Source organism: Chlamydomonas reinhardtii, chromosome 4, assembly GCF_000002595.2.
Source record: "Chlamydomonas reinhardtii strain CC-503 cw92 mt+ chromosome 4, whole genome shotgun sequence".
NCBI lineage: Eukaryota > Viridiplantae > Chlorophyta > Chlorophyceae > Chlamydomonadales > Chlamydomonadaceae > Chlamydomonas > Chlamydomonas reinhardtii.
This window is the reverse complement of record NC_057007.1, coordinates 1450857-1477705: the sequence shown is the minus strand read 5'-3', so window position 1 is coordinate 1477705 and position 26849 is coordinate 1450857. Positions and strand designations below refer to the sequence as shown.

At 62.1% G+C, this 26849-nt stretch overlaps 4 protein-coding genes across 4 annotated transcripts; 1 reads left to right on the top strand and 3 right to left on the bottom strand.

The window, feature by feature from the left end:
- Positions 1-47: 47 nt before the first annotated feature.
- On the bottom strand, positions 48-13169 carry CHLRE_04g214000v5 (uncharacterized protein). The gene is made up of 14 exons (XM_043061649.1): positions 11789-13169; positions 11496-11667; positions 9986-10262; positions 8946-9307; positions 8626-8757; positions 8228-8362; positions 6148-7982; positions 5138-5914; positions 4798-4905; positions 4234-4560; positions 3644-3973; positions 3057-3440; positions 2818-2878; positions 48-2628 (listed from the first exon to the last, which is right to left on the bottom strand). The coding sequence occupies exons 1-14, from the start codon at positions 12386-12388 to the stop codon at positions 1412-1414; spliced, it is 6717 nt and encodes a 2238-aa protein (XP_042925130.1). The 5' UTR covers positions 12389-13169; the 3' UTR covers positions 48-1411.
- Positions 13170-14135: 966 nt separating this feature from the next.
- Positions 14136-19899, bottom strand: CHLRE_04g214050v5 (uncharacterized protein). The gene is made up of 11 exons (XM_001698621.2): positions 19747-19899; positions 19328-19382; positions 19082-19176; positions 18526-18687; positions 18041-18170; positions 17382-17743; positions 16477-16625; positions 16097-16223; positions 15740-15841; positions 15433-15509; positions 14136-15044 (listed from the first exon to the last, which is right to left on the bottom strand). Exons 1-11 carry the CDS (start codon positions 19864-19866, stop codon positions 14864-14866), a joined length of 1560 nt encoding a protein of 519 aa, XP_001698673.2. The 5' UTR covers positions 19867-19899; the 3' UTR covers positions 14136-14863.
- A 124-nt stretch (positions 19900-20023) lies between these two features.
- On the top strand, positions 20024-22108 carry CHLRE_04g214100v5 (uncharacterized protein). Its single transcript, XM_001698657.2, has 5 exons — positions 20024-20346; positions 20483-20636; positions 20873-20946; positions 21181-21256; positions 21572-22108. Exons 1-5 carry the CDS (start codon positions 20209-20211, stop codon positions 21697-21699), a joined length of 570 nt encoding a protein of 189 aa, XP_001698709.2. The 5' UTR covers positions 20024-20208; the 3' UTR covers positions 21700-22108.
- A 601-nt stretch (positions 22109-22709) lies between these two features.
- On the bottom strand, positions 22710-26819 carry CHLRE_04g214150v5 (uncharacterized protein). The gene is made up of 8 exons (XM_001698620.2): positions 26430-26819; positions 25187-25422; positions 24858-24992; positions 24502-24615; positions 24228-24311; positions 23866-24085; positions 23593-23702; positions 22710-23382 (listed from the first exon to the last, which is right to left on the bottom strand). The coding sequence occupies exons 2-8, from the start codon at positions 25403-25405 to the stop codon at positions 23191-23193; spliced, it is 1074 nt and encodes a 357-aa protein (XP_001698672.1). The 5' UTR covers positions 25406-25422; positions 26430-26819; the 3' UTR covers positions 22710-23190.
- Positions 26820-26849: the final 30 nt, after the last annotated feature.

Here is a 26849-nt window from a genome sequence, read left to right as displayed (position 1 = left end):
ACACCCAGACCCGAGCAGATGGCAAACAATTTGCAACGGCGGGGCGTGTGAATATGCACACCGTGGCCATGCTAGCCGCAAGGTCAATGCCTCTCATCCCGTTGACGTGGGGCCATCGTCCGCCGTCTACCCGATTTGCAGTCAGTCCGCCCTGATGCTGCGGGGCACAGCCCATTTTGCAGCTGTACAAAGCTGACACCCTCTTATCGCTCTATTTTCGCATCATTTCGCTTCAGGCCTTGTCGTTGTATAAATGCCGGTTTCAGCCGAATCCACCCTTGCAACCCCCGCCCGCCCGCCCACAAACATGCCAATATGCAAGAGCAAGCCTACAAACAGAGTAGTTTATCGGCGTTGTAGGCAAGGTTGTAGGTGACGCGCCCCTGAGGTCCAGGCAATCAAGGGTCCAGCAGGGCATATATCGCTTGCGACTCCCGTCAGCGAGTCCGTCTTGTAACCGATGCATTATGGTCACTGTGGGCCTCATACTTCAAATGCAGCACTGCCGACACACGCCGAGCACAGCATCGACTAGCTTCTGGTTTGTGTGCAAAGACACAAGACTTGTGTGCACAGTATACATGGGCCTAGCACTTTCACGTCGTTGGGCGGCCTTTCGTTTGTTTTTTTGACACACACACACACACACACACACACACACACACACACACACACACACACACACACACACACACACACACACACACACACACACACACACACACACACACACACACACACATACACACACACACACACACACACACACACACACACCCGGACTCCGTCCACCGTCTTTCGCAATGTTTTCCTTGTGCTCTTTAACACACACACACGTGATGGCACACAGCGGTGGGGTGTTATAATGGCATGCACGGTCGGGGCCCAGACTAACCAATCAAGCAAGTAAGGCATAGCAGTGTAAGGAGCAAAGTACCACCGCCTCGTGGACCCAGGGTGTTTTTAGCCTTCTATGTCACAAGAGGAAGACCACTTGCTGGGCGAATAAATACGCAGCACCTACTACGTATTAGTAGCCATACGCTGTGCATGTCGAGAAGCCTGCGAGATGCATGCCGTGCGTGTCTGCCTGGTGCACTACTCTAAGCACAGCGCACACGAATACATGAAGGCATGAAATCAAAGCCACAAGCTGTCAACGAGCTAATCACGCAAAGCATCTCCGAAGTCTTGTGCACTGCATGAACCCTGCTAAGGGTACGTATCGCGCAGTAACACACAACAGCTAGCACGTGCTCAGGCACGTGCTCAGACACGCACCGATAGTGCAAGGGCCAGAACCCAGATATCTACAATTGCCTACCAGTCAGGGGCTAGCCCGGCCACGAAGTAGGTTCATCTTGTCAACAAATCAGCCCCGCCGTTAATGAACGTCCACTGTTCTGCTTCCTCAATTGCGGCCGCCACGCCACATGCCTCGCATCGCAGACCAGGCCCCCCTGAGGGAACTAGTGCCGTCCTCAGCCGCGGAGTCTGGGGCAGGGCCAGGAGCACGGTAGCCGTGGAGGTGCGCTGTGAGCGGGCTGTAGCCCAAGGGCAGCTCTACCGGCTGCTGCTGCTGCTGCTGCTGCTGCTGCATGGGTGGCGCCTGCATGGGTAGCGCCTGCATGGGCTGCTGCGACGGCGGCGCGGGCGTGGAGTACGCGGCCGGAGCAAACTGGATTGCAATGTCATGCGCGGCCACCACGCCCTGCTCTGTATCCGCTGCCTGCGCCTCTGCCTGCTCCGCCTCCCCGGCAGCTTCGGCTTCCACCTCTGCCGCCTCCTCCTCTCCCTCCTGAGCCTCAGCGAAGCCATCAGTGAACCTGGAGGAGGCGGCAGCCGCCAGCGAGGCCCAGTCGCGCAGGCCCCAGGCTGTGGCGCCTTTGGTGACTGGCGACGCCGACGGCTGCGGCGCAGAGAAGGGCATCGGCTGCAGGAGCGCGGATTGCGGTGGCTGCGGCACCGGTGCCACTGCCGATGGAAACATCAGCATCGGGCCCATGGGCTGAAGGGGCGGCGGCGGCGCAAAGGGCGGCGCTGACGCGGCCACAACCATCGCTGGCGGCGGCGCCTGCATCTGCATTGGCATCTGCATTTGTGCCGCCATCTGCTGCTGCTGGTTCAGGAAGGCGGACACGCCCGCGAAATTGGCCACCTGAGCATTGCTGGGCGGTGGCGGCGGCTGTACCGGTGGCGGCGGCGGCGGCCCCGAGGCCTGCAGCCCGCTGCTGCTCATGGCCGTCAGCGTGCCAGACACAGAAGATGTCGTGGCTCGGGAGCAATGGGGCGACTGCTTGCCACCCTTTGCGCCTCCCCCGCCGCCACCAGCGCCTCCCTCCACAGCGCCGCTGCCCGCGCCGTCGCTGCCCTCTCCATCACCCTCGCCCTTGCCCTCGCCCTTCTTCTTGTTGTTTTTGTCATCGTCGCTGTCTTCTTCCTTGTCCTCCATGCTGAAGCTCTTGCCCGCGCCCTCGTCCTGCAGAGTGAGCACGGCAGTCCAGCTGCCGGACTTGTAGGCCCGCCAGGCCAGGACCAGGCAGCACTTGCAGATGCTGATGGCTTGCAGGATGGCCGAGAAGAGGAAGATGGGCGTGAGAATGACCATGCCCGCATTGCGGCCGACAACTGCAAGCGCATGCCGAGGTGTGTGTGGAGAGGCGCTTTAGTACATCCAGCAGGCAGGTAGGCACCAGCAGTAGCCGACGGGACACACGCGCCCACGCCCAGCGCAGCCACGCCCGCGCCCCTGCATGCATGCCCACACCTCACCAAGCACACGGCACCCACACACGGCACCGGCACACCAACACCCACCGTAGCAGGTGGTCTGCACGATGGCCTGAGGCAGAGACTCACTTACTGGCTCCAACAGCACCTGCGGTCAAATGTCGGTCGATTGTAGCGTGGTCAGGCTAGCCACGGCGTGCTCAGCATGGCATGCCAAAGTAACACTGCCTGGCTAGGCTGGGCAACTTTGGGTACCGAAACAAACGGGTCTGGCACATCATCATCATCACTCAGCAGCCGATCAACCCACTAGACCACGCACGCACCGTGGTCTCGAAGATCTGGATGTTTGCCTCGTAGCTGAGCAGCAGCGGCCATCCACGTGTGATGCGCTGCACGGCGGTCACGTGGGCCTTGAGGTCGCCCTTGGCAACCGCATGCCACGTGGTCACGCAGGTCACGACGGTCAGGAAGCCGTTCCACAACCACTCCAGCGCAATGCCAAAGGGCGCGGTCAGGATGCCCACCACGATGCAACGAAGCACGCTCCAGCCCTCACCGCCGGCGGGCCCGTCGCCAAGCTGCTTGCGCAGGTGGATGAGGTGGAGCACCCAGCCGGCGGTCAGGTTGGCGAGAAGGATGACGATGACTGCGATGGCGGGCGCGGGCTGGCGGTTCCAGCCCTTGTAGCCGGCAATGAAGACAATGTCCTGCGTGCGGGGCGGGCGGGTATACAGGACCGGGTACATGGGGCCGGATAAGGAGAGCGGTGGACGGGGTTTTGTGCAGCTGCACAACAGCAGCAAAGCGCGTGCTAGCTAGCTAGGACGCATATCGACATGCTCGCCTTCCCGCCCGCCCGCCCGCCGGACTGCTTTTCGCCCCGCCGCTACGGTTATATACTTCCACGCACCGAGATGAGGTCCACCCAGTACAGGGCCAGGACGAGTCGCGGCTCCACCACGTCAATCACTGGCACCATGACTCCCTTGAACTTGTGCCAGGCCCTGGTAAAGCGCCCCTTGGGTGCGGCCAGCGTGTTCACAGGCCTCTTCTTGCCGTCCTTGCTCTCTGCCAGCTGGTTCTGCTGCTGCTGTTGCTGCTGCTGCTGCTTCCAGGCGGCGCGGCGGGCGGCGGCGCGGTTGCGGACGCGCTCCCGGATGTAGTGGGCGGGCAGCGCGACGCCGCATGCCAGGACGGAGATGATGATCACAGGTAGCCAGACCTTCAAGGCCACAATGCCCTACACACATACGGCAGACAACATGCATGGCAAGGGAAGTGGGTGGATCGGCAGGTAGAAGTTGTGGGGGGGGAGGGCGGAGGCGGGGCGGAGGCATACATTAAGCGCGTGTGGGCAAGCAACGCAGCAGTACGAGCGTAGCAGGCCCGCCCCTAGCCATCTGGTCGAATTCCGTACGTATTCTCGCACTCCTGTGGAGGTTTGCCCCATCCAACCCGCCACGCCACGCCCACGCCCCACGCCACACCACGCAAACTCACCCGCGCCTCCGCTCCGCCGTAGCACCACACGGCGGGGTCCGTCTGCCACTCTGTGTAGCTGTCGTGCACCTCGAGGTAGTTGCGCACACGGGGCCAGGGCTCCGTGACAGCCACGACCACCGTCGCGTCTCCCCCGATGCTGCTGCCGCCGCTGGTGCTGCTACTGCCGGTGCTGCTGCCCGTGCTGCTGCCGACGGCGCTGATGGCGGTGCGGCGCTCGGCGTTGCGTTGCTCATCGATGGCGTCACACACGAGCATTACCTCATCTGGGTCCAAAAGAGACGCCCGGGTCAGGACATTGCTGATGCCGCTCTTGCGGTAAGCCACCTACAGTACGGCGTGTTGCGGTGTGGTGATGAGGGGTTAGGTTTGCGGGCGGGCGAGCAGGTTGGGCATGCACGTATGTAATCACTGGGCACGCATTCAGCAGACCGCCGAGCCTGCATCGCTGCTAGCAATCAAGTCTGTGGTCATGATGATGTCTAGCAGCACTCAGCATGTAGTCTAGTAGATAGCTATAGCACCGAGATCCCAGCAGGCCCCGCTCTACGATCACGCACGCACCTGCTCAAAGTCCATGTGGTCGCGAGCGACGCGATCCACCACGTAAGTCCACTTGCGCTCCGCCGCGGGAAGCTTGTTCCAGTCCAGCTGCAGCTGCGTGCCGCGGACCTGCATGGGGTGCATGGGGTGCATGCATGGGTGAGTGCATGTGGGTTAAGCATGGCTGGGAGCAGGGGTGCATGTGATCGATGCGTGCACGCAGGTTCCGCTGGTGCCGATGCAACAATACCGGATAAGTCGCACCAAACGTACGGCGCATGCGCACTGAAACCACCAAAACATACAGCAGTACAAAAGCCGTGCAACCGCACGCACGCACGCACGCACAGCAAGCACGCACCCGCAGAGTGCTGAAGTCGGCGGTATGTGTGAAGCGGCCGGTGAGACCCGTGCAGCCACTCAGGTCAATCAACAGCGCTCCCTGACGCGGCGGGTTGCTGGACGCACTGTCTCCTAACGCCGCCTCACCGCCGCCAGGCGCCGGGCTAGGCGGGCTGCTGGGCGGTGGAGCTGTGGCGGTGATCAGGCTGCCCAATGAGAAAGGGCCGCTGCCGCCATCACCGCAAGGGGGCAGGCCGCGGGCTGCGGCAATCCATTCCGCCGGCACGCCACCGGTGAGCCCCGGGTTGCGGCTGACCACGAGGTCCATCTGAGCAAGCAGGGGAGCCCAGTCCGCGGGGAGCGAGCCGGTGAACCCGTTGCCGGAGAAGTCGATGCGAACGGCGCTGGTAAGCAGTGCGCCCCAAGCGCTGCTGTTGGTGGCGGGGGCGGCAACGTCGATGCGTGTTGGCAGTTGGCCGGTAAAGCCGTTGTTGGAGAGGTCCAGGACGAGCGTGGCTGTGAAGGCGGCGGCGGTTAGGTTGTTTTTCAGTTGGTTTTGCAGGTCGCCGCTCAAGCGGTTGGAAGAGAGGTTGACGTGCAGCACGGGCACGGGGATTGCCGGCACGCCGCCGGTTAGCGCGTTCCCGGAAAGATCCAGAAAGGCGAGGTTGGCCGCCGGGATAGCGGCGGTGCCATTGAAAGGCCGCGCGCCGCCCAGCAGCGCTCGTACGGTCGAGACCGCGCTGCCGGCCAGGCCGAGCCCGGTGATGGCAATGCCCGAGACCGTGTGGCGCGTCTGGTGGAGTGGAGGGGAGGAGAGGAAGTCAGGAGGGGTTGAAGGGGAGTGGGAGAGGAGGGGAGCGTGCGAGAGTGGGACAGACAAGTCCTTTGCAGCAGGATGGATTTGCGGGCCGCTCGGGGCATCCGCCCCGCTTCTCCTCAATTCACCATCATCGCCACAAAGTCGACATGACAGAGCAGCACAGCACACCTGCCGCTTAGCAGCTGGTCGCCCGCCGCCGCACATACCTTGAGCTCCTGCCGTGCGTTGCAGTACAACAGCTCCGTCTCCGTCTGGCTGACCTGCTGGCCCCAACCGTCCCTACCGCCGTCGGACGAGGCGGCGTTGGACGCAAGGAAATCTAACATGGCGAAGTCTGACCGGAACCCGTCGGCTTGTGTCCAGGATGAGTCATACGCAACGCACGTGGGCTTGAGAGGCATGGCCGCAGCCAGTGGGCTCAAGGGGGCACGGGGCCCTGGCGGCGGCGGAGACGGCGGAGAAGGCGGCGCGGGCGGCGACGGGCTGTTGCTGCCGCCGTCGGAGAGGCCGCCGGAGACGATGTTACGGAGTGGCGGGCGCGGCGGCGCGGCGTCGGTAACGGCGACGTCTTTTATGTCGCCAATGTCGGTCCAGCGGAAGGGTGGGGGTGACGGCGGGCGCGGCGGGCGGTTGGCGTCGGGTGGCGGCGGGGGCGAGGGAAGGCTCGCGAGGGCCCAGCGGACCGTGTCGAGGATACCGGAGCTCACCAGGTCGATTCCGCCCGGGCGCGAAAATAATTCGAGCGTTGAGAGCAGGTGGCGGCGGTCGGAGAGGCGGGAGGGCAGCCAGGAGGGGCCGCCGCGTGCCAGGGTTCGTGTCAGCGTTGACACGTTGACCAGGTCACGCGGCGACCACACACTTGCGAAGGCGGCGGAAGCAGAGGCCCACATGGCACCTGAGGCGCCGTACCGGAGGAGCGACGCAGCGGCGGCGGACAGTGGCGGCGGCGGCGGCGGCGGCGGCGGCGGCGCCGGGGCGCCCGTAGTGGCAGTCACGGCCGCGCCCAACGTGGCATCGACCAACGCTCGGCGGAACAGACGGCGCCCGGCGCCAGAGATGGACGAGTTGAATGTCGAGCTGCTTGGGCTGCTGATGTTGTTGCCGAACCTGGACGGCGGTGGAGGGAAGCCGAAGCTGTAGCCGAAAGGCGGCGGCGGGGCGCGCGAGGGCGGAGGCGAACGGAAGCTGCTGTTAAAAGTGCTGGGGGCAGGGCCACGCGCAACGCTGCTGCTGCCGCCGTTGCTGCTGCGGACGTAGCGGCTGGGGGCGCCTCCAGCGGCCAGCCAGGCGGAGGGCGGCGTGCAGGTCATGTCCAGCGGCGATGACACGCTGCTGTTCGTACTGCCGCTGGATCCAGAAGTCGAGGATGGCGCCGACACGTAATCCAGGATCATGTAGGTGGTGGGCGCGGGCACCGCGGGCGTGCCGTACGGCGCCGCCGCATCGCTGGCGGCGCGGTCCGCAGGCGTGGGCCACACCGCCATAGCTGTGGGGCAGCTGTCGTTGTTGCGCGACGGCGGGGCCGGCGGCAGCGGCGGCGGCGGCGGCCGGCGGAAGGCGGAGGTGTTGAAGGACACTGGCGGCGGAGACGGCGCCGTCGGGACCGTGCCGCCCAGGCGCTGCATCCAAAGGTACGGCACGATCAGCTCGGTGCAGCCGGACGCCGCCACCTCGCGCCGCCACGCCGCCACCCAGGCCGTCATGGCGGGTACGACATTCTCACGGCCGCAGGCGTACGACTGGACCTCGCGGTACGAAATGTACTGCCCCGGAAACTTGTAACCGACAAGTGTGGAGGCGGCCGCCGCCAAGCCCATCAGCTCGCCGCAGCGCTGCAGCCGTTGGTCGCGGCTCCACGTGCTAGGGTCTGGCGTGGTATTCGTGGGCGTGGGGTAGACACGTGGCACGTTTGCGACGACGTCGGCGCAGTACGACGACACGTTGAAGGACGGAAAGCACACCACGCCCGCGGCCTCGTTGGGGAAGCAGTTGTGGGTCCAGAGCGGGTTGGAGCGGCACCGGCCAATGTTGCTCTCCAAGCCTGTGCGTGGGGCCGCCGGTGGGATGACGTGGATAGGTTGTACGGTACGTGTATCCCGTGCATGTGTTGGATGTGGGCTTACTCGAGGCCATGCGTGCATAACGCCGGAACGTACACACATGGCTTGATTGCCGGATGGACAAGACTAGTCCAGCAGGTGCAGGATGTATGGACTAGTCTGGGCGCCCCTGCTGCCCCAGCTGGTGAATTAACCCGCCGCCACCAATCCTTGTGACTACACTCACCTGTGCAGTTCAGTTCATCCAGGATGAAGGGGCGTGTGGCGTCGCCGAACACCGCGCTGGAGTAGGCAAGTCCGCCGCCGGGGTAGCCTAGTTGGCGGCAGATGACAGCCGCAGAGCCCTCGGAGAAGTTGTCATCTGCGTGCATTGCGTGCGCATGTGTGAATAATCTTATAGGGAGAGTTGGTCGTCACAGCTTGTATATATTACAAGTAAGGGTAGGTACAGGGGCCGGGAACACGCAGCGGAAGTAAGAGCCATTGATTGGTCAGGCAGCTCGCTCTCCCCGCTCCGCTCCGCTCTGGTCTCCATCCCAGCCCCTGCTGCGAATGAAATCGTACGTAGATAGCTAGGCCTTCTGGACGCACAAGAGCCGTTCGGCAAACTCCACACGCACCCACCGCAGATGCTCCCAAGGTCTCCGTTTGGCGCAACGCCTGCCTCCGGCCGCCCACGCAGCACGCGGCCGGTGGAGTCAGTGGACCGGTTGGCCAGCACCACGTACAAATTGGAGGAGTTGGTGGAATTGGTGCCTGCAATTTATGCAATCAAGTGCCAGCAGAAACGGCATGGTCAAATACAAGCATGAGAACGGGATCGGCTAGATCGGCTAGATCGGAGATGTAGTGCTCATCACCATATCTATCCAAACAAGTCAACGTCAATGCACATGGCAATGTAACTATAGCCATCTATCCATGCTACTTCCAAGCAGACCTACCTGACTGCATCAGGTACCGACCACGGTGCCGCCGCCGCCGGTGGCTGCGCGCAACCGCAGCAGGTGCCCTCTCGCCAGCAGCCACCGCCTCCTCGCCACCGCCGCGCAGCCTCAGGGTTGACAGCAGGCGCCGCCAAATCCCCGACAAGCCGCTGCCAACGCCAGAGCCGCCGGCGCTGCCGCATCTGAGCCTGCTAATAGTGATGTCGTGGCCGTCGCCGCCGGGCTTGTGGGCACCGTCAGCGATGGCGCGGCCAGCAGCCCCAGACTCACGCATTGCATCGGCAAACACGCTCATGAAGCCCTCCTCGGAATCCGAGCCGCCGCCGCCATTGCCGTACGAGTCCGCCGCCAGCAGCGACCTGCATGCATTTGCGTGAATGTGCATTTACGGGTGCAGCTGGTTCGGAACGACCCAAATCAAACCACATCGACCTTACTTGCTTGTAACAAGTACACAGGAGTGCACTCGCTCATCATCACGGCACGCGCACGCACTACCATGACACAATCGCTAATAATGTGGCGCGCGCGTGGCGGGCCCAAACAGCAGCATGATCGATCACCTAACCGGGGATGTTCGGTTAGGTATGATCTAGATCTAGGCATTCACGCCGCCTGAATCAAGCCTACACAGTCAGACCGCCGTATATATGTCGATTGTGCAAGTCACACGCGGACCCAACTACGGTAGTCAAGATGGAAGGGAGCGAGGGGCGGGCATTCGGAGGGGCGGGCATTCGGAGCCCCGATGGAAGGGAGGGGCGGGCATTCGGTGCCAAGACACCTAACCACCAAAGCTGACGGGCTAGCAGTTGACGTAGTTGGAATTGAGTAGCACAGTCTAACATGCCTAGCTTCGCTGCACAAAGTGAGTTTCCTGGCGTTATAAGGGCCCAGCCACCTGCCGCCCGGGCCACTGATATTTACGGGCGGGGACAGGATAGCACGCATGCTCATGCACACCACCTTGTAACCAACAAGCAACAACAACAAAGATGGATATAGATAGCTCGCTTCTGGAGGTATCCACAACGCACCTGTCGCGCCCCGACGCAGCGTCCTCCTCTAGCAACGACAGCAGCCGCCGCCGGCCGTAGGTCAGGCCGTAATTCGGGTCGTAATACCAACCACCACTGCTGCTGTAACCGTACCCGTTGTCGTACAGTGTCGGCGGCGGCGGGCTGCTAGCCGTCCACCAGTCAAATCCACGGGCAGGCGGCGAGGAGCCCGCCGCGTCTCCGCCACGAAGGATTGTGGCGGTCGCGAACTTGGTTACAAAAAAAATCTCCGAGCCGTAGGGCTGGCCCCAGTCGCCTACAGGCAAACAATCATAGAGCAAATGGAACGTGTCAGCAGCTGGCGTATGGACACACGTACATACGTGATGCCTGGACGCACTGGACAGGGGTGTACAAGGTTTTCATCAGTCCGATTTTACCTCTGGAAGAGATGCTGAAGAATACAGCCTATTGGGGCACCGAGGGGATTAGAATGTATGCGGTATGTTCATCAGCGAGCACACTCGTACATGCAGATAGTGCAAGCCGAGGAAACGCCGCCGTACGTGAAATTTGTTGCCATGACAGGTCGTACTATCTGTACTGATTGCTTCTGTTGCAAATAAAAATGCAACCATGTGCGGTTGGATCGATCGCAGCGCCCCAGCAGTTACGGTACTGTACCCCAGAGTAGTCCCCAGCAGACGACAACATTCCTTGCCAAGGTCGGCAGCCAGCTGGGGGCAGGGCGGTTTCCCTTCGGGCCGAAGATGGTCCCCTCCTGATGACCTGGGTGCTGGGCACCCTTGCTTGGTCGGACTCTCCAGCGCTCGTATCTTACGAAGGCAGGGGCGGCGTCAGTGGCCGAATTCCTTAAAATGGCTTCGTTTAGTTGACGAAACAGGCTGCCGCCGCTTCGTTCACCCCCAAAATTTTTCCGGGGGCTCCGCCCCCGACCCGCACGATGTCGACACCGACACGACACGCCCACTCCTCCCCTGCTTCCCGCCGACCCAACCTCACTATCCCGCCAGGGGAACCCCTGTCTCCCGCCGTCAACACCCATAGATACAGCCCATTGAGCCTTCTTACCATATGCCACGCAGGTTTCGGCCGTGGAGTAGCCGCTGGAAACCCCTGTGGCCCGAAATCCCCAAAATGCCTTCGTCTGTTTGCCGAAAGACCCCCCAAGATCCCGTGCGTTTTGGCCGAAATTTCAATTCATGATCCAAAAAATTTCGTCCGCCAGAGGCCTTGTTTGGCAAATTTCGTTCCGAACGAAGGAAGATACGAGCGCTGGGACTCTCCCTTCTTGTAATATCGCATTCATTCCTTGCCAACGATAATAACATACCGCCGTAATCTCAGAGTTCGGAATTCGGGACCCGCAGATACGTAGATAGCCGGCATAAGCAGCAGCTACCACAAGCACAATAGCTAGAAGGAAACCCTTGCATGCCTGCCTACCTGCCTGCAAAGCAAGCCACGGTAGCCTCAGCTGCTGGCTAGGTCCAGGCAGCACACGCCCCCCACCACGCATGCTGCTCACCAGGCATGTCACCGTTGCAGAAGTCCAGGCTCAAATTGATCAGGTTGCTCGCCACCGCCCTGCCGGTCTCAAGCAGAAGGTCCGCGCTCGTAACAGGTGTCAGGGTCAGTTCCACGGAGGAGGAGAAGGCGACAGAGTAGCAGCCCGACCCAATGCCGCCGTCGCCCAGCGCCTGTGTTATGCATGGATATCCGTATGGTGATGTGACAGTGAAAGTTATGTTGTAAGTGAGCTTGCTATTTGCGGCGGGGGAGATGGACATCGACGGCGCACGCACGCACGGAACAACGTACCTGAAGCAGCCAGGGGAAGAGGCTCTGCAGCGTGCGGCAGTGCGGCACCGCATTTATCATCAGACCGAAGCGACGACTGCTTGGGGGCGTGCCACCGACCGAGGCGTTGAGCGTGCGATTCAGGGAGGGCAGCAGCCCATAGTAGAGCAGGTCGAGGGAGGCGCTGAGGCTGGCGCAGTAGCGCGCAGCCGGCGACGCGAGACCCGCCTGTTCATAGGCCGTAGCATCGCCGGCTGTAGCGGTGGGGACAGGGAGCGAGCTCACGAGCTCCTCTAGGAGATCAGAATAGTCGGAATAGGTGCTGTCAAGGGCAGAAGGTGAGGGAGCGAGGGCCTCGGACTGGACGGAAGAGTTGGCGGCTGGGGAGGGAGGTCGGGGCGGCTGGGGCGATGGAGGTGCAGGCGAGCGGGAGAAAGGTGGTGGCGGGAACCGGGAGGTTGACGGCACCTGAGCCGCGACGGGCAGCGCAATCATCATGGCAGCCAGATACAGAAACTTCACTGCCGCTGCTATGAAGCTCTTAGCCGGGCGATCGCCGGACCACCTTCGGCGGTGCGAGCATCGCCAATAATGCTGCTGGAGCCACCGAGCGCTCCACATTAAAGCGCTCGCCAAAAAGGTCTTAAGTTGGTAGGAATGAAACGATGAATTGTGAAAGATATCGCAAACCCGGTTCGTGCGGCGGAATTTCGTCAAGCACCAATTTGCACTGCGTATTGAAGCGGTGATACGTGTGCATCAATTCTCTGAACCTATTTGGTTGCCTCAAAGCCCCGATTGGTGAAGTTTAACCTCGACACTGTCACCTGTGAAGTTCCGCACAAACGTGTTCGGCGCCTGTCATTCCATTTTTTAAATGCATGCATATGAACCTAAGCTGCTACAATTGACGGCCTGTGAAGTCGGACTGTGCCAGATTCGTACCCCTACCTCGCCTGACCAACGATTGCGCGCGAAAAGCAGGGGGCGGAAATGAAAGCCCGCCGCAAGCACGTGACAATTTCCGGAGTTCTTCCTCCTTACTGGCGAATGATCAGCCCCAGCTATCTCGGGCGGGGTGGGCCGAAAGTGTGGCGCAATCCTTTGCGCTTGGGCTACGCTGCGATTTTGGTAATGCAACTTTGTGATGTCGCTTTTTGAAATAAGCTTAAGTATCTGAATTTCATTCCAGGGCGCGAGAACAAGTGCAGCGTGAGAACGGAGCCGGAAACCGCGCTGCCGGGACAGGAGCAAAGTCTCTAAATGCAATACCATAACATGCAGTATAATGCTAACACAGCTCTAGGGCCTTGATGGATCGTCGGAGGAGAAGCGCAAGCAAAGGCGCTCTGCTGCACAATCAAGTAAGACTGCGGCCTTCTTCACTGTCCTTTATGATGATCATTATGAGAACTAGTGCAAAAACGATGGAAAGCACGCGTGCCACTTCGCTTACTTCCCATCCGAGAAGCCCCATACATCCCCCTTTCAAGCTGCTGGGCAGGGGAGGGCAGGGAGACCGAGGGAACCCTCCCCCCTGCTGCACCCGCCTCCCCCCTGCAACCCCCCCCCCCCTTCAATGCTGCACGGCTGGAGGAGGGAAACAATCGCCCCTGCACCCCTCTCCCCATGGCTGCTCACCGTCCATCCTCAATACATACACGACGCGGGCCAGTCCGCGCAGCCCCAGAAACGCTGGAAACAGCAGCACAGAAACGCTGGAAACAGCAGCACCAGCAGAAGCCACACGAGACGCACAGCTATGAAGGAGGTGGTGGGACCTGGTGGTGGGACGCTCAGCTACCCATGCCGCACAGGCATAGGAGATCCAGCGGCTGCGGCAGGCAGGAGTGCGGCTCACAAGCGACCCGGCGTGTACACGCACCTTCTGGGCGTGGCAGCGGCAGCACGCGGGAGCTGTCGGCAACACAGCCCACGGGTGGCTTACCGTAAGGAGGACTCAGCCAGTCAGCCTTCCCAGTTGAAGGGAGCGGCAGGAGGGGCGCCCCAGCCTTTGGACCTCCCATGCTTTGGACGCCGGGCGGGCGTAACGCAGGGCTTGCATCTTCAGGGAGCGGCAAGGAGCGCCGCCCAACGCAAGCCCTCGAGCGAGAAAGGTTGCCCCGGGGCCCCACAGGGAGAATATTTTTTCTGTTTTTTAAGGCTTGAGGCCTCAACAATATTCTTAATAACCAGCCTCCACGCTTGACGCTCAACCCCGCCCCAGACCCAGCATTTGACCCAGCCAAAAGGTATCACGAGTAGACGGAGGCTACACACAGTGCCAGGGTCTGCACAGTGCATATGCACTGTGCAGGCGGTCCCGACGCTGGGGCCGGGCCGCTGTGTCACTGCCTGACTCTGCCTGGCGGGCTACTTGTTACATGTGCCGTATTCCATGGTTTGCGCTGTCATACGGAGAACGGTTGGTCTGCGGTCTTCCATAGTTCGATGGATGCAGTGATGCACGGCGGTCGATTGAAAGTCATGGGTGTTAGACGTGTGTGTTGGATATATAGATGGGATCTGGTGCCTCCTGCAGGACGGCAACTGGGGAGGACCCTGTTTGGTCCCCATTCAATTACGTTCGCTCGGTGGCGTCTCTAGTGCGTGCCGTTCTTGCATGCACTCAAGGACCGTCCTAACGGCTCCCTTTCCTCCCACAGTGACCCATGAACTTACCGCAACGAGAACCCCGAACATGACAGGCCCCCGCCGTGAAGCCCGCCGCTGACGGCTCCTACGTACTCGACTACTCAACAAACGAATCAATCCCCGCTGGCAGCTCCGACTCAACAAACGAGTCAATCCCGCGATTCTGTCACATTTCTGCCGACAACGCCTCTGCGAAAAGGCGGTAGCTGATGTGGCGCCATGCACACCGCACCCTTCCCTTTCCCAGAACACACGGACCCAAGCGCTATCCCCCACGCTGCTGTCAGGTAATCCCTGGTGTAGGTCATCCTGCTGTACACTATCGAACCGCCACCATCCAGAGTCCCAGACCTCCACCCCGCCCCGCCCCCCCCCCCAATTCCCTGACAATTGGGACCAATGTTGCTGGGCACGGGCATAGAACCCCCCCCCCTCTCATTTTCACGCCCTGCCACCGCGAGCAAAGACCCGCGGCCAACGAGCGGCCGCAGCTGCTACTGCGCCCTCGTAGGCTGCTACAGCCGCCACTCCTACCAGCCCCACTAGGAAGCCGGTGCCGGTGTTGTCCAGGGCCAGGATGGCAACGGCCGTCAGCAGCGCAAAGGTGTAGCCGCGGGGAGACCTGCGACAACAGGAAGGCACCAAACAATAGCGGTGTGGGTGCGGGCGAGATGCTGCCACAATGCACACATGCATGTGCCAGACCACTTGCAAAACTACCGTTGCGGTCGAATGCCTCCCTCAGTTATGTATGGGTTCATGGCAGGATGCGGGTCACCGCGTGGGGTCACCCCGGCCAGCGCCAGTCTCCAGGAGGCAGCAAGGCACGCAAGGACCGTGCGCACCACCTTGCAACGAAGAACCACACAACGGGTGCTCGCTCGCTGCCGGCAGCATGGCCTTGCACATGCAAGCTGGTCTACTGATTTGCGGCACGTGGCCAATACTGTACGTGCAGCCTGAGGTCGTTAGGTGGCAAAGGCCCCCACTGCACCAGCAGCATGACCCACCGCGTGTGGCGCACAACGGACGCCAGCTCAATGCCGGACACAGTCAGCAGCGCGCCCAGCAGCGGCTGCGGGAATGCCTGCGGGTGGGGTGGGGTGGGGTGGGGTGGGGTGGGTGGGGAGTTCACCCAAGAAAACCCCGGAACCCAAGCCCAAGCCAGCCCAGGCCGTAGTGCGCGGAGGAGGCGCGGCCTTAACCTACAGGTGAGCCACACACAGAGAGAGCCTTTCTAGCCCAACCCTCCCCTTCATAATGCCACGGCCCAACCCGCCGCGCCCTTGCACCACTCGCTGCCGCCACCCCCCTCACCTCCAGAAGAACCACCAGACTGCCCCCAAACAGCAGCCCCAGAGCTGCCTTGATGCAGCCCAGCAGGATGGGCGCGTGGCCCGTGCGCGCGCCGAACTTGTACTGTTATTGTGGTACAGCATGGCGGTCACCAAACAGGGATGAACTTGTGTGTGCAGGTTGGGACTTGGGAGGAGAGCGAGGCAGGTACGGTAGAGCTGACCGACCGACCCGCCGCTAGGCATCGGTTACGTAGACCAGAGCGGAAGGCGGAGTGGGCTCGTATCGAATGTCAAAAAGCCGAACGGAGGTGTACTGATGCCCCCTCCACGTCCTGCCGCCCCGAGTCCCGCCGCGCCCCCTTGCCTGCTCTCGCACCTGGGCCGCCAGCCCGCCTGCGCCGTGGCAACAGGGCATGGCTCCCAGCCACACGCCCGCGCCATTCAGAAGCGCCACTGACAGCGCCACCGCAGAGGGCCGCCAGCGCCGCCGCTCCGCCTCCGGCCTGCGGCGAACAAGCGGACGTACCGACAAGCAGGAACGACGGAAGGGGAGGTTTAGCTGGTTCCGGAGGTGCCGCAGGCGAACAGCTCAAGCAGCTGGTTCAGCGCACGGGCACATCGTCTGAATCGGGTCTGACGGGTCTAAAGGAGACAGACGCATGGGCTGCTCCGGCTTACGGCAAGTTGGGCTGGAAATCTGGAATGGTACGGTATTGAAGCATTTTATACAGCAGCTTTAGGCATTTGCTCGCTTACTTGTCGCCGAAGAGCGCGTTAGCGAGCTGTGTCACGGCGATGACGGAGTTGAGCGTGGTCAGCGGCAGCTGCGGCAGCCCGCCCCGCAGCGCGCCGGTCTTGAAGTCGGGCCAGGAGGGCCGCAGCAGGCGCGGCAATGTGGGACCCAGCTGAGGAGGTGCGGGGGGGGGGTAGGGGGGTGTGTGTGGGGGGGGGGGGAAGGCAGGGAGAGGAGGGAGGGATAGTCTGCATGTGCGCATAACGGTACCCTGCCAAACATGGTGCCGCCAGGAGCGACAAGGTCCAAGAGGGTACCGTGGCGGGATGGAAGGGTGTGGGAGAGAGGGAAAGGTGCGTATTTGTGGGGAGCAATACGTGCGTAGAAAACACACTTGAGCATGCACGTGCCACGACATCAGTCGGGAGCAGTTCCATACTGCCTCCTGGTGCAACGGAATCCCCAACTGCCTGGCCTGGGAAGCCTCTCGCTCCTTAGCCTCTCTGCCCAACTCCCACAGCCCCCTGCCACCCTGTGCCATCCTGTGCGTGCCACCTCTTGCCACCCCCTCCCATTTCCGGCATTATTCCACACACACACATACACACACACACGCTCAAACACACACACACACACACACACACACACACACACACACACACACACACACACACACACACACACACACACACACACACACACACACACACACACACACACACACACACACACACACACACACACACACACACACACACACACACACACACACACACACACACACACACACACACACACACACACACACACACACACACACACACACACACACACACACACACACACACACACACACACACACACACACACACACACACACACACACACACACACACACACACACACACACACACACGCTCAAACTCACCCGCAGCTCCCACACCAGCCCCGGCCGGTGCAGCACCGCCATCGCTAGGCCCACCACCACCGCAATGAGCGCGCTGGGGATCCTGCCGCCGCCTCCACCTCCGCCACACCCTCCACCTCCAGCCGCAGCGCCCACGCCCGCCTCCGTGCCGTCATCCAGGTTGCCGCTGCGCTCGCCGCCCTCCGCGTGCGCCAGCAGCCCCGCCCGCTCCGCGCTGACGGCGGCGCCCTCCACTTGCGGGGCGCGGTCGCCGCCGCCGCAACAGGCGGGCAGGCGGCGCAGCAGCGGCTCGAAGGCGGTGTCAGTGGGGCGGGGGCCCAGACCGCCCTCATCGGCCGCTTCCAGGGTGCCGCGGCGGGCGGCTAACGCAGCAGCAATAGCAGCAGTAGCAGTAGCAGTAGCCGTAGCAGCATGCAGGGGCATGTGACGGGGTTTGCGGGGGTAGTGTGTGAGGTCGGAGTGAGGATAGGGATGGGGGATGGGGTTGTTTGGGTGGGCAGCAGCAGCTGCGGCATCGTGGGCAGCGGCTGCCGAACCCTTCCTCACTCCCTCTCCTCCTACGTACGGTCTTCCTCCTCCGCGCAGGTTGAGGAGGGTCAACGGGATCCAGCCCCAAAGACTGGCTAGGCCTGTCCCCTCTCGCTCCCAGGCTCGCTCACCACGCGGCGGCAGGGTGGTCGCGATCATAGCCGCCAGCGCCACCGCCCCCACCACCAGCCCCTCAGTGCCCAGCCACGGCCGCCAGCCGCTGGAGGGGCCGCCGTGCAGCCGCAACGCCATGTCTACACCCTGGTGGCCGTGGCGGGTCGGAGGCAGCAGGCGGTGCATTGTTGCTAGTGCTTGGGCCTTGACTGCCGAGTCCTACCGGGTAGACTTCATGGCAATTCCCTCTTGCAACCCTCGTGCGCAGCGCTCGATCTCCCTTCTTCCCCACGTGACTCGTCACGTGTCCTCGTGTCTCCGGTTTCTTTTGTGGAAATCGCCGAAAACAACCATCCCTTCCTCCCTCTGTTCCCTCGGCCTTCCAACCGATCTGCTGCACCGACTTGTCAACATTTTCTGGCCACGTCATAACTGGTCATAACTAAGCATGCACAGACCGGGCCCCATATCCCTCCCTCTGTCCCTCCTTGGGCCCCTTCACCTTCATGGCCAGCTTGACGCCCACCGCCAGCTGCACGCCGCGGATGACGGGTGGCGGCACCAGCCAGTTGAACAGGTCGATGGCCTGGCTGGCACCCAACAGCCCCACACAGCCCGCCACGAACAGGCCCGCGTGCAGCAGCTGAGGCAGATCCAGACCGGCCTGGCGGCGGAGGCAGCAGGCGTGGAGGGAGAGGTTGAGGTTGAGGTTGAGGTTGGGGGAGGCAGGCACGGGAGGCAGGCCATGTGTGTTGGGGTGGCGGTGGCGGGAGGTGCTTGCAAGGACGGTGACAAGGATGCACACAGGGAGTTGCGCGGTACATACATGCATCTCTCTCGCGAAGTGCTGTGGGCGCTATAAGTGGGAGGGGACGTGGAGAGTCTGGCTGTGTATCGATGTGTAGTAGGATGTGTGTGTGTGCGTCCCGTGGCGGGCAGTGGTGCCCGGGTTTCCTTTCCTTCCCTCGGTCACTCTGCACAACCACACTGCACAAGCACATCGCACAACCACACCACACCACACTATACCGCACCACACAACACGCCACGCCACGCACCGCTCCGCCCGCCAGCGCCACCGCGGCAATGGTCTTCATCGGCTGCACGCACATGGGGATGCGGAACTGCCACCCACTGATGATGTTGTACAGACCTGCGCAGGCAAACCAGCAATGTGCAAGATTGGATTGTGTCAGATGCCGTGCGGTGGGGGGTGGGTACGTGCGCAACGCTGCAAACAGCACAGGCAACACAGGCTTCCCCTGCCCACGCCCCCGCACCCTGCACCCTGCGGAAAACCCCACCTGTAATAGTAAGGGTCGTCCCCAGGTCCAGATGGACCTTCTGAACCAGGCCGATCTACATTCAAGGTAATGAAGAATGTGGATGGTGCTGTGTGGGTATGCGATAACCGTTTGTGTCATGCGAGCGTGGGACGCTGTGCGTGCTGCACGCGCCCTGTCAACCGCTCGGGTCCTGCAGTGAACGGTTCTGCACGCCAGCACATCAGACTGCGCAGGACTGCGTGGCATTAGCGCTGCTCGGTCGTCAAAATTTGGCGGATGCATATTGCACTTTGATGCGACATGACCCGAAGCAGGAACCTTCACGGGGTCCGCACTGCGCCTGGGCCGCACCCTCAAGTACCGGCGGGGCGAACCGGCACATCCCGTGCCTGGCAGCGGTTGGGGCCGGCTGGCCAACTCGACACCCAGAAGCTCACCAGCAAAGGAAGGAACGTGCCCAGGTCGCCCAGCGAGCCAGACACCTCGGACCAGGTGAGTTGCGCCCAGGTCTCGCGGGCACGCTCCTTCGTGTTTTGCCAAGCATTTTGTAGAGCCATGATCCTCACATTAACTAATGATAATCCGCATTCCTCAGCAAGTCAGGTGCATAAAGTTGCAGAACGGAGGAGTTTTGGAATCCAGGTGCCCTCATCGCCAAGGTCGCTCTACATGCACAAGTGCTGCCAGAAAATTCATTGCATAAAGATACCTCTACTCATTTGATTGAACACTTCCAACCCACGATTCTAGACAGGCCTCTCACGATGGCCCTTTCTATGGAGAGGCGCGCGGCGAACTCAGGCGTCAGCACACCTGCAGCTCCCCGGCGTTATTTATTCGCCAATCCGAACTCTTCTGTAGCAGTTCGTAATTGCAACTCGCTGGCTCATCGGTTAGCGATGGCCTCGCCTGCGGCGGACCTGGCGCCTGGCTCCACAAGCTACCCTGCTGCCTGGCCCTGCATCCGCTCGCCTCGGTTATCGCGCTCGGCTATCGTGGCAGCGGCTTCTGGAAACGGCGCTGGAGCCCCGGGCAAGGTATGTGAGTTGCGCCTGGGGTTGCCTCGCCGGGGTTCGTGTGCCACGCCGGGGGCCACGCTGACGACAAGTGACACCACCCGGTGACGCCGCTTCCTCAATCCCACGAGGTCCTTTGTTCGCATATGTTTCCTAGGTCGGTGTGGTGATTGTGGACCACGGCTCGCGCAAGCGCGCCTCCAATGACATGCTGCACGAGTTCGGCGCCCTGTACGGCCAGCTGACGGGGCACGACCTGGTGGAGGTGGCACACATGGAGATCGCGGAGCCCACCATTGCGCAGGCCGTGGGTGAGTCAGTGCATGAGGAGCCGTACACGCATGTCCTGAGCCACGCGTGTGGGCAGGGGGCACGGCTACTTGCGGCCGCTTGCCAGGGTACCGCCGAGAGAGACGAGCACATGACACGACGCCGGGTGTGGACGTTCGAGACGGACATATGTGCTCGCGTATGCCGATGCCTCGCGTCTGCCGATCACATAGGCTGGATAGGTGTCATGCCGTGATGCTGGCTGCTCCATCTGCAGGCCGCTGCGCGGAGCGGGGCGCCAGCACTGTGGTGATTGCGCCGTACTTCCTGTCACGAGGGCGCCACATCCAGGTGCGTAACACGCTGTGATGCAACAAGTGAGCGGGGACAGGGTGAGGAGGCTAGGGGAAGGCGTGCGCGCACGGCGGGGAACGTGCTGCGCTGGGGTTATTGATGTGCTGTGCCGAAGGAGTGTGAAGCACGTGGAACTCGTGCGCATGCCTGGCGGCAAGAATGCTGGTACTGAGAATGCAATAGACGTTCACACCAGCCACGCCAAACGCCACGCCACGCCACACATGACAGGAGGATATCCCGGCTCTGGTGCGGGAGGCGCAGGCGGAGCACCCCGGGCTGAAGTGCATAATCGCCGACCCCATCGGTCAGTCGGTTTGTGGGACGGGTGGGGAGTGGGGGGCCCGGTGCTGGTGGGTTATCGTTTTCTTAACGGCAAGGTGGCGAGGCACATGGGGCAAAGGCGTTTTGGGGCCGGTGCGTGGGTTCTGAGGGCGTGTACGGTATATGGGATATCAGAAGCACGCCCGCAGTACTGTATGCTGGGGCGTGTGCGCCGTTTGGAGAGGCTTGTGCTTCGACACGTCCATGTGTATCCCACATGGAAGGGCATGCAAGTCCGACTGCCTTGCGGGGGCGCTGAATGCATACCTCACTTGTCGCTCTCTCCATCACCGCACAGGCATTGACCCGCTGATGGTCCAGCTGATCAGCAACCGGGTGGCCTCGGCTCTGGAGGGCGGGGATGAGGCCGGCAAGGCGGCGGTGGCCGTGGCGTCGGGAGCTGGGGCTGGCGCTGGGCAGGCGTGATACACTGGATTTTGGCAGCGTTGGAAGGGTGCAGGTGCCTGGTCAGCATAGCAGGGCAGAGCGCGTTTGCCTGGCAGCATGAGGAGCATAAGGAGTGTCAAGGGATACCGTTTACGGGGGAGGTTTCGAAGATCACGGAAGCCATTCAGAAATAGACAGGGCGTTGCGTGCACTAAGCAGCCCTGATGGCAGGGTAGCTCGAGTCCCGTCAGGCGAAGTGCAAATTGCTGCTGACCGCTGACGCCAAGCATATGATACGGTAAGTAGGGCAAAGTGGAGGATTGGGCTCGGGCATGCCAGTTCCGTTTTTCGCCCTGTGGTCATGGTTGGAAAGTCCGAGTTGGGAGCTTGGCGCCAATGCGTTGAGGCGAGGCACAGTCTATTGCCATGTATGTAAGCATAATTCGGTCAGTCCCCTCTTGCAAGGTAGCCTGAACGCGGTCGCGATCTGCGATGAGGGTGAAGGGCTGGGGATGGTCGGGTGCTGGCGCGGGCTTGACCCGTGCGCCGCACGTGAAGACTGCAGACAAGCGCTAGGATACGTGCCTAGAGCAGACTGCACAGCTTCGGCTCCTCGTGGTTGCCCCACACTGAACGTTCAGTTGGCAATCCACCAGACCTGGGTTCCAACACCCTTGAGTGCCCACCCAGCACATACAGCACTTGCCAGTGGCAAGAAAGGGGATGGTATCGAGTTGGTATGCAGGAAAACGGCTAACGACGAGCCTGTGGGGCTGTTAGGGAGCAGCCGCGTGCAGGAGCGTCTGCACGGAGTTGCAATTGAAGTGCAAAGGATTGCGGAGACGCGGAAAGAAGCAATGCGCACATGCCTCCCGCCGCCCCAGCTGGAGATGTGGCTGGTCGCCCGATCGGTGTGGTGTGAATTACCGAAGCTGCTGACAACGGACAGCCTGAGGGTCAGCCCACGCACACACACTTGTGTCCCAATCTTAAAAAGGGCCACGAACTCGTCACTGCCTCGCCTAGAGTGGTGAGGCACGTGTATCTTCTCTCAACTCCAAATTGTTACATGAGCTCATGGCGTGGGTCTGTGCGCCAGTGGTGGGGTGCGCTTGCGTTCGGTCACCGTTCACGCGTTCCATCATTTTATCCCCAAGGGTTCCACATCGGCGGAGTTCGTCATGCACTGCTGCGCTCCCCAGTCGGCTAGGGCACCGAGCTGAACTCCACACGACAACTCCTCCCGCAAACTCCCAGGCGCCAGTACGAGTGCGTTCAACCTCAACCCGTGGACACATTCCATCAACAAAACCCGAGTCTTGCACGTTGCTACCGGACCGGAACCCGACATGCGCTCACGGTCGAAAACGTGCTAGCCACAAGACATCGGAGCCTGACGAAATCGCGACGCAGTGCCCAGCGACCCACGCCCTATTGCGCCTAGCCCCAACACTGACCAGCAGACCCACACCAGGCCACGGGTTGCAACAACCCCAATATGAGCCGCAGCCCAGTAGGTTCTGAGCGCGCTTAGGCCTGGGCCTCGGCGGCGGCACCCTCGGCGGCGGCGGCGGACAGGGCGCGGCGGCGCTCCAGAGCGGCGACGGCCATGTGGGCAGCGCGCATGCCGGACACGATCATGGCGCCGAAGGTGGGGCCCATGCGGGGCGAGCCGTCCACCTCCGCCAGCTCCATGCCGGTCAGCACCATGCCGGGCACCACCTGTATAGAGGTGTGATTGGGGCGGGCGAGGGGGAGAGGGGAGGGGAACGCAAGACCGTAAGAAAACTAGGCAGCGAGCCAGGTGAGGGAGGCCATAAGCAGAGGCACAGGCAAGGCCAAAAGAAGCTGGGACGCGGGCTGTGCGACAGCGGCCCTCTGCTGTTTCCGGCCTATGTAACACAGCAATCAACACCACCTCTCCAAGCTCACCTCGCGGGTGTTGTTGACAATGGAGCCCTCGGCGGCCTCCATGTCCAGGGCGCCCATGCCGGGCACCTCGCCGCCGGGCACCATGCCCAGGCGGGCCAGGCGCTTCACGCCTACAGCGGCAGGTAGGCAGCGGGGGCGGGTGGAGGCAGCAGCAGGTGAGAAAGCAGGTGAGAAACAAGAGGCGAGAGCGCAGGCCAGGGGTGGGTCGGAAACACACAAGACACGCATACAACAATGGAAAATAGGTACCGGACACAAAAACATGCAACTCACCGGTGGCGCCGAAGGGGCCGTCGTGGCCGCAGGCAGACACGACCACGCCCGCCTCAATGACGTTGGGGTCCATGCACGACTGGGTGCCGTGCGCCTGCGCCACCAGCGACCAGTTGGTCACCACGCCCGCCACGCGGCGGCCGCCGGGGCCCAGGGCGGGGTCGGGCTTCACGATCAAGTCCTCCACAGCGGTGGCGTTGAACAGCTTGACGTTGGGGTTCTGTAGTGCAGCACACAGGTGGGGAAGAGACGAAAAGGTAAGGGAGACAGCAAGACCGCGGAGAGGAGTAGGGCATAGTGGCGACAGCTCACGCATACCGTATAGCATTACAAGTTCAGGAAAACACATGCAGTGTCCTCACCTTGAGCACGTGGCTCATCAGGGTGGAGGTCAGCAGGGCGGCGTGGCGCACCACCACGTAGTGGCCCTCGTCCTCGTAGGGCACCTGGGGCGAGTGGCGCGGGGGAGGTGAGAGGGAGGGGAGGGGAAGGGACCGGGTCAGAAGGGGGAGCGAGGGAATCGCGCGGGCCACATGCCTCTTAACTAGGGGGCTAGGGCAAGCATGCAAGACCACAGTGGCAACCAAAGAAACTTTCTTGGAAGACAATGGATCGCTCATATTGCCTCCTCCTCACCTGCAGGGCGTCCAGCATCTCGTGGGCGGGCTTGCGCACCACCATGGCGCTGAACAGCTGCCCGCCCAGCCAGGCGCCGCCGCCGGGGGCCACAGACTGCTCCATCAGCGCCACCTGAGCAGTGGGAAGAGAGGATGGGGTGGCGGGCACACGAGACGTATGAATACGGCGGCGAGGTGGTGGCCGGGGAACGAGGGAGCGGGGAAGGAGGCAGCGCGAAAGCAACATACACACGTACTCACAGCGCACCACCTTTCCCACACTTGTTCAATCGAAGCCAAGCCGTCCTACACGCTGCTGGCAGGCAGCAAACGTGCACAATCCACCTAACCCTCTCAGCCTGCGCACTGACTGACCTTCAGGTGGGGCGCGATGCGGCCCAGCTCGAAGGCGCAGGCCAGGCCGGCGCTGCCGGCGCCCACGATGACCACGTCGGACTCGGCGAACTCGTCCATGTCCTTGAAGTAGCGGCGGGTCATGGCGCGGTTGACCTGCGGGCGAGCGGGTGGGGGGAAGGTGGGGGGGAACAAGGGTCGGGGTAGGAACGGTGGTGGGGGATGTGGTGGGGGATGGGAGGGAAGCAAAAACGCAAGAAGAACCCAAGCTGCTGGCATGATGGATCCCAAGCAGGCAATATGGCCCAAGGTCGGCACTGCTCCTACACGCCCGAGGATCACGCGCTCACCTCGGCCTCACGGATGGGCGCGAACTTGTAGTCGTCGTAGGGGGTGGTGGTGGGCGGCAGGCCGGCGCGGGCCAGCATGGAGGCATCGGCGGCGGCGGTGGCGGCGCTGCTGGGGGACATGGGCTGGGCCACACGGGCCACCAGGCGGGCGCCGCGGACGGACTTGGCGGAGGCCTTGGCGCCGACCTTGGAGGAGGCGAGGTTCATCTTGATGGCCATCTTTGGTGAAGAAGGTTCTGGAAGGTTGAGAAAGGAGGGGCAGGGGGGAGGAGGCGGGCGGGCGAGCAGCGCGGGCGCGGGCCGATGCGAGGGGCTGTGTGCCGCCCAACGCATTGCACGGAGGCAGCGTGGCCCGGGAAGGGGTGAGGAGAGAGGGGAGGGGGAGGAGGAGACCCCAATGCGCGCGCAAGCACCGCAAGCAGGCAGGATGAGGGGCGGGTTGCGGATGGGCGGAAGAAGCCAGCGCTGGACACAGGCAGGCAGGGCGGCATCTTACGCAGTAGCGCAGACACCCTAGAAGTTGACGGCACAAAACCGAAGCCTTCTCACTTACCGTCAGTGACATGCCCGAATGATAAGGCCAGCGCCGCAGCAGTCGTCGCCAGAGAGCGAGAGAAGCCGATGCCAATTAGCAATGTCGAGTCTGAAGATGACACCGGCGAGATGGGAGAGGGGGGGAAGGCGACGGCGGCGGCGGACGCCAGACGCGGCCGACCCATGGGAAGGGTGTCAGCCGCGCCAGGCGCCGCACGCACGCACGCGCAGGCACGGAAACACACTCCCGACGCGAGCATTATCTCGTTCCGGTGGTGAGGGTCTTTCTCAGCTGCCCGCAATGCAACGCAAGATCACGTCCCGGGCCGGCAATGCCGGCCGCGAGCGCGCGAGTCTGTGCGAATACATGGTGGGAGCACCCCTGGTGATCCGAGGCCGTGCGGCCGGTTGTTAGCATGAACAAGAACATGTGCGAGTGCGAGTGCAAGCGCCTGGGCAATGTGGTACCGGGCCGTAACCAGCCTAGCACCCTCATGCAGCCTAACGCGCCCGCGCCCCATGCCAATTGTGACTATGGACACAACACAAGACCATGCGACGCGCGCCCACATGCCCGTATGCAACGCAACGCCCACAACGCCCACAACTGGGTGCAGACGCAATTCCTGGTCCCGTTGCACGCAAAGCCCCAGGCGCAGAGCCAACTGCATGCTCACCCACGGTCACGGTGTGAAAAACAAACACTGACCTTGCGTTACAGCGAGGAGGGCGCAGAGGGCGGCGAGGGCTCAAAAGCAACGGGGAGTTGCGAGCGCAAAGGCGATCTATGCGACAGCTCGAGGAAGTGATTGCGGTGCATGCAATTCCAGTGATTATATACGCGCTCCGAGCGCTGTACGTCTCATTGCGGCCCATCGCGCGAGAGGGGGCGACCCTTGAACCGAAACTTTTCGGCCCCTCCGCGACGCTTTTCAGCCCCGATGAAACTGGCCAGCTATGCGCGCTAGCAGCCATGATGTGATGGATACCGATGTAAGTTGCAATCCGTAAGGCCGCATGTTTTGCTAGCCAGGTCTCGACGTTCGACCAGGAGGCCTTGACACGTCAGCATGCGCGAAGGGTTGCCTGGTGTGCATGATAACATCTCATAATAAAATGCACTCTGTAT